At 41.0% G+C, this 6953-nt stretch overlaps 1 protein-coding gene across 4 annotated transcripts in view; it reads right to left on the bottom strand.

Moving 5' to 3' along the window:
• The window catches only part of FNIP2 (folliculin interacting protein 2), a 63884-nt gene that overhangs the window by 16912 nt on the left and 40019 nt on the right, over window positions 1-6953 (bottom strand). For all 4 annotated transcript variants that reach the window (XM_019534542.1, XM_019534544.1, XM_019534540.1 and 1 more), the window contains 2 exons: window positions 6488-6617; window positions 676-877 (listed from right to left, as the gene is read on the bottom strand). In XM_019534542.1, the coding sequence (XP_019390087.1) occupies window positions 676-877; window positions 6488-6617 (332 nt within the window). The remainder of the gene's footprint in view (window positions 1-675; window positions 878-6487; window positions 6618-6953) is intronic.

Genomic DNA, 6953 nt, shown 5'->3' with positions numbered 1-6953 from the left:
CATTTATCGATTAAGTTCGCCGTCTTATATGGGCGCGGTTCGTGGTGCCCCAAAACAATTACAATAGTAACATCAAAGATCACAGATCACCATAACAAATATAATAATAATGAAAAAGTTTGAAATATTGTGAGAATTACCAAAATGTGACAGACACGAAATGAGCAAATGCTGTTAGAAAAATGGCGCCGATGGAAAAATGGCGCCGATAGACTTGCTCGACGCAAGGTTGCCACAAACCTTCAATTTGTAAAAAACGTAATATCTGCGAAGCGCAATAAAACAAGGTATGCCTGTACTTCTACCACCTTTCCCTTTACAAGCATACGCATTTTGCAGTGAAGCAGCCTGTTTTATTTAGTGGTAGTCAGTACCAAGTTAACAGATGACTTGCTTCTGTGCATGGTGGTGCAGGGGAGGCGGGGGCAGGAAGGGGGAGATAAAAAAGAGCTCACCTCCCCGTGGAGGTTCTGCCAGTTGTGATAGCAAAACAGGTCACTGCCACCTCAGAGCAAGTTTCCCTGAAAAGGGACTGATTCCTGCAGCAGCACAGGCTTCCTAGTGGCAGCTATGTGGTACCACCTTTGAATTGATGCTCAGGGTTGATGCCTCCCACCCCCAAGATACTGCTGCTTGACAAGTAGTTTAATGCTCCATTGAGCTGGAATTCTGTACCTTTTCAATTGCACACTTTAGCTTATTCATATGAGATTCAAAGAGAGGAAAGTGAGAGAAAAAGAAATCCTGGAAGTTCCGCTGTGCTTCTTCTCTTTCAGGCAAAGCAAAAATTATGCTAATAGCAATCTTCTTTCTCCGGATCATTGCAGGGTTGGAGTGGCAGCTTTCATCGGCCATGCTGAACATCTCTTCAGTAGACCTGCAACAGTGTAGTGGTAGACTAGTTACCTGAATGTTTCTTATGCAAGTTCTGTAATTTCAGAAACAAATTCTAATAATTATTCAGTCTTCAAAGTTCTGCAAACACTTTGCTTTGGCCTAACCCCAAGATTAAAGAGAGACATCAGCCAAAGTCAAAATGCAAGATATGTTCCAAGTTAAAATGCAAAATATGTTCCTAATGAAAGTTTCTCTCTCAAAACTGCCTCCAAATCATGTCTATCCAAACTGCTCTGTGCATGTCCTTTCACATCTGATGAAGGGAGCTCAAGCTCATTAAAGCATATGCACTTCCAATTTAGTTTATCAGGGGCATCTTTAACCTGTCATCTGCCTAACTTCAGGCTAACATAGCTAACAATCTCTCTCTGCCACCACAATTAACACCATGCAAAAGTATCTCATAGGAATTAAAACTACTTCTGTTCCCCATCCATAAATTCAGAAGATTGCTCCTTATTGCACAAGGTTGTTATGGTGGTAGAGGTGATGAAATGATTTGTCGAATACCACAAGGGAAGTTTATGTCAGAGCTGGAAACAGAACCCAGCTTTTCCAGTGCTATTCCTTAATAACCAGATGACTGTATCCTTAAGATTTACATGCTCTGGTTCAGGACAGAACTCATGAAAAATACTAGTCATTTATACTATATCCATCACAAAACCAAAGCCCCAGTCAGGAGTTGGCAATGTCTATGTGCTAGGTATCATACACACATTAACAGGGAAGTGTCTGCTCTAAGAGATTACTAATGAAGGAAAAGCCTTTTCATGGATGATAAACCACAACTGCCTTTGGCTATCTCCTCATTGCAAAGAAAGAGTTGTGTTCTTACACAAAGATACAAAGAACTCAAAGTGGGTATATAGGATTTTGCCTCTGTCAGACCCAAGGCATTTACATTGATGTGAATATTTAAGGTTGACGAGAAAACTGGTCTTTGACAGGATTTTACATCAAAACAACTAGTTAAAGTAAAAAGATACCCTTTTAGTGCTAAACAGGACCAAGTTAACAGGTAATGCAACTACCTTCTCTCTCCCACTCCTGCCAACTCTTGTTCAGTGGCAGCATCTCTTAGCAAACAGGAATAAGATGCTACTTTAGAGCTTTGCTCACTGCCCAAAAAACAATAAAAAAAATATATCAACCGAAAAACAATAAAAAAAAAATATATCAACCAATCAACTATTTATGCTGCACAAGTAATTATTCTCCATAGCAACCACAGAAGTCCACGGTGGAATGCAGCAGGGCCTCTTGACCTCTATAGCAAGCATCATCTTGACATCAGTGATGGATCCCTCCCAACTGGATTAGAGCTTCCCCAACTTCCATGTACCAGGTCTTACACTATGGCAGTTCCAAGGCTGTAATTTGTGGATTAGGCACGTGGCCCAAGGGACAGAAACTAGCAAAAAAAACTGCAGTCTGGACACCAAGAAGACAGAGTCAATGATTAAAAAAAAAAACAAACCACATTGAGCTGTTCAGTGATATAAGAAGTAATAGAATAATTAATCATGCTATCATTTCAGAACTAACAGGTTACTGAGTTAAGAAAACTGGCTTTTCTCCAAGCTAGTGCAGGCTCAGGCAGATACAGTATCAATTAAACCATGTTTAGATTTTGAAAGTTATGTTTACAGCCTGAAAAGCTAGACCTTTTTATAAAAGGGAATAGGAAAGCACAGGACAGAGGAAGAGAGAAAACAGTGCCTATTCACTTACAGGTCTACAAAGAGGAGCTACCTATCAATTTGACACTTACATTTGCTCACTACAATGAACTCCTGGAGTCCCCATAATCTTATGCAACATGTTAGTGAAAATACAAAGCCCAAACTGCACAGGCCAGTAGTCAGCAACCTTGAGGAGATGGGCCAGAATAACTTGGCTGGGGTATGAGATAGGCTGGCTCTAGGACTCGCCCTCTGCTACTTCCCCTTACCATCCAGCTGCAGCACATGCAAAGCTCCCTGCCACTGAAGACCCCCAGTCCAAAGGCTGAATTTAGCCCATAGCCACAGATTGTCAACTCCTGCCATAGGCAGATCCAAGCACATTGAAAGGAGCAAGCCAAAAAGCCCACTGAACAACTGGAGCATGTTAACAGGCTTCACAGACATGAAGCATTTTTCATAAAGCTGGATCTTTCCCAGAGATACAGCACAGAATGCCCTTAAGGCAACGTAAGTGCTTCACTCAGCTAATGAGAAGTAATCCTACTATCTATTATTGATTTAAGGTCATGTCAGGGAAGTAGGGGAGGGAGCGATTTAAATGCTCTGAATCTTCAAATGTACTGTCAGCTGCCAAATTGATTAAATAGCCTTTTACAAGCAATCCCAAGTGATTGGATAAGGGGGGAAGGGTGGTGGTGGTGGCGGCAGCGACGGCAGGAGAACATGCATGCACACATATCAGAAAATATTTGCACTGCAAGTTTGAATTTACTAATGGATTTCCAGAAAGTGCTTTTCATAAATTGAGGGACTTTTCATGATGCTATTTTATAGTGCTGTTCTAAATATACATAGGCGATTAAGTCCTTAATATGCTTAACATTTTTAGACAGAAAATAATAGAAAATGCTAGCATTCAATCTAATGCATCCACCAAGACAAGAAAAAAAAGCAGTTTCATGTTCATTGTCCAATCACCCATAAGACAGACTTGGTCTGTCCAACTTCTAAAAGGTCAACAGCCAAATGTCCTACAGGCTGCACCTGCAAGGGCCACACACCATACAGGTCATGTGAAGGTAAGCCACAGACCTCCCAGGTCACATGCCACACCATTCAGATGTGCCCCCACCCCACAACTGTATCATGAGCCCACGGGGTCCCAAGCTCAACCTCTGTTTCCCATGCTGTGCTGCACTGCCATGTCCCCAGGGATAGGGCAGAGAATGGAAGCTGGAGGGAAGGAAAGCCCAGAGACTTTGGCTGCTGTTGTCTCCAGAGCTGGGAGGGAAGTGGCAGGTGGGTGGAAGCCTTGGACAGCTCTGGAGGTAGACAAACTTCAATATCCAGAGAAAAACTTGCAAATAAATTGTCTCTAGACTTAACTTTTCCAAATAAGGATGTTGCAGCATAGTTAGCTTTATAAAATGGAGAATCCTAATAATAGACTTTGTAAAGCATCAATTACTACTTTTTTGTGGACTACCATCAGGCAAACTCAGAGGACAGTTTTGAGCTGGCTATCTGAATACAGAAGTGAAACTTCTCTGGAAACTCACCCTAAGCACAGACTGTTTTCTGGGTGATCTTTCCGATAAACTTAGTGTGTATATATAATTTATCACCACAAAGGGATGAGGATCAAGGCAATCAGGAGAATGAAAACAGCTTGTGGGAAAAGAAGAGTTCAAGACAATATTATGTCATTTGACTTCAGTGACTAGTATAGAGAGACAGACATTCCCATGGATGTTGTGAAAGGAGTAGCTAGTCAGGATCTAAGAAACATCACAATCACATTCTTGTGCTGTTTCCCAGAATCTGAAATTGAGGAACTAAAGTCTGACTGGGCAAGAACAGCTTTCAAAAGCTGCTAAGCATACTTGTGTGCCAAGTGACTATTTGGAGTTTCAGATATAAAAGTTTCATTCTCTTTGAGCCATTGGTCTAAATGACAGATACTGTGCTGCTTTGGCTATGCCTGAGGAAGTACAGATTCAATTTGCACTGAAGTAAATAGCAAAAATCCCATTGCTTCAGTGGTGCGTGATGAAATGAGATCACAAGTGACTTTCTAAACAAAAAGTACTCAGCCTATTAGAACTATAATGTTTGAAATAACTTCCTTATTGGCTATGGCCAATTAAAAAAAATCCCACATACAACACTAAAGAAGCCACTAACCTCTAGAGAATAATTTGGTTCTGCATACTGTAAACACTACACTGAATAAAGAAACCACTGTTCTGATAACTAGGTCCCAATTTTACCACCTAAAAATAAGATGTGAAACAACTGAAACATGAGAATTTATTTTACACTAAACTGCAAGTCAATTTAATTGAATGCAATTTAAATAGTTAATGAATTGTAGTTTGTTTAAAAAGCCACTGACTTCATTTTTGATTATCCTGTGACTTTTTTTCATTTGGTGGCCTTCAGCATAACCTCTTGGGCGAGCCAAAAAAACTAAAAGCCCAAAGCAGCAGAGCACTTAGCATGTTTATCTGTTGCTATAAAATGGACAGAAGATGAATGGAGTACAATCACAAGATAGGGAAGCACTATAGCATAGTGGATTAGTGGGTGCTACTTCCATGCTGGAAATCAATGCACTAGTTCCCCTACTTCATCCCACCAACAAAAGGAACAGGCTATACGCCTACTCGGTAACAATTACAGAGGCACTCTGGTAAGCTTGGGGGAACCCTCAGGAATCACAGAGGATGAAGGTCACCAACTCTTGTCATTCTTAATTCCATCCACATGTTGCTTCATTAAGGCAGCCCAGCAGCACTGATCTCCACTTCCCCAAACAGAGCAGCACTAGGTTGAATACCCCTTTTCCAGGTAACATCCATGAAACCGGGAGAAAGCCACAGGCAATTCCTACACCCATCACCTCAATGCTGTCCCTTGCCCACTGGGTACCAGTACACATGTACAGTAAAACCCAGATAGCTCATGGGGCTAGATTCATGAAAATAAAGATTTGCAAAGCAGCAGGAAATTACACACAGCTACAGCAGACAGCAGTGTGCACTGCTGCAGCAGCCCAGCTGATGAGGGGTGGAGAGCAAGGGGGAAAAAAAAAAAAAAAAAAATCACAGTAACCAGCTGAGTGACTTGTTCTTAATTTACCTGCAAATTAAGGAAGTTACAAACCAACCAGATACAGTATCCACTTCTGGTATTCACTCTGAGCAGGAGTGATAGCCAAGATTCAGTCTTCAATCTCACCCACAAATGACAGTCTGTGAGTTAAGAATTTTGATGCCTTCTGTGATCTAAATATATAAACCAATGAAGCCAAAATTTTGGGGTTTTTTGTTTTGTTTGGGGGGGGGGCATTATTTCATGGGAGGGATTGGTTTGTCTTTTTTTTTTTGCTTTGTTTGTTTGGCTCAAAGTCCTGTTCCTTTCTGTCCCTCTTGAGTTTTTCCGAAATCATGCTGGAGACATCCTGTACCTGCCAAGAGTCGTCATGGGCTACTACACCAAAGTTTCAATCACTAGTCATTAATCAGAAAGTGTTTCTTATAATAGAATGGCATTTTCTCCTGTGATACTTGTTTGTCCTTCATCTTAATATGTAGCTCTGTTCTGACAGAAACAGCAGACGTTTTAATCTTCCTGTTTGTTTGAAAGGCTGTATTAAAGCTAAAGGATAAACTTTTATTTGTAGTTTGTTCATTTGCAACTTGGGCTTTGTAGTCCTTATTCACATAAAATGATTTTCTTCACTTCTTGTAATTTTAGGCCACTCATAAACACTAGTAGGTAAGTGACTAGACAGAAGTGCCAGAGTGCTTTAAGACTACATCATGTTAAAGTGCAGAGTCTTAGGCAGTTATAATGAGTGCAGACAAGCTGCTATTTTCAATAGCAGTTACAATACTCACCATCTTGGGATAATTCCATTCTCTAAACTTGTTGTTTGACTTCGGAGCCAGCGGCGCTGGTAACTGCTTGAAGAGGAGGATGAAGAGCTTGGAGATGGGAACGGCGTAATCAAGAGACTGCTCAGTGATGCTATCAAGAAAGCAACATATAGATCGGCCTTTTAAGTGCTGATTAAATGAAAACTCCCCCCCTCTCCTGGTAAGTATTTTAAGTATTGTTCTTGCTTGCAGACCTTAATTTTGGCCCAGCCCTCCTTCAGCAAGAGATTTTTTTTTTCCCAGCTATTCTTAGTGCCTTAAGAAAAAACTTCATAACTGTATTAACAGGACAGGAATGTTATATACGCTGAGACTAAGACTATCTTGTCATTCTTGGGTTTGTACAGACCTGAAACAATGTCCTCACTAATGTCTTTCCAGTTGTACAAGCCAAGTGGTACCCCCTCCCTTCTGCACTCCTGCTCTC

This window comes from Crocodylus porosus, unplaced genomic scaffold (assembly GCF_001723895.1).
Source record: "Crocodylus porosus isolate Cpor-Errol unplaced genomic scaffold, CroPor_comp1, whole genome shotgun sequence".
NCBI lineage: Eukaryota > Metazoa > Chordata > Crocodylia > Crocodylidae > Crocodylus > Crocodylus porosus.
This window is presented reverse-complemented; position numbering and strand designations above follow the sequence as displayed.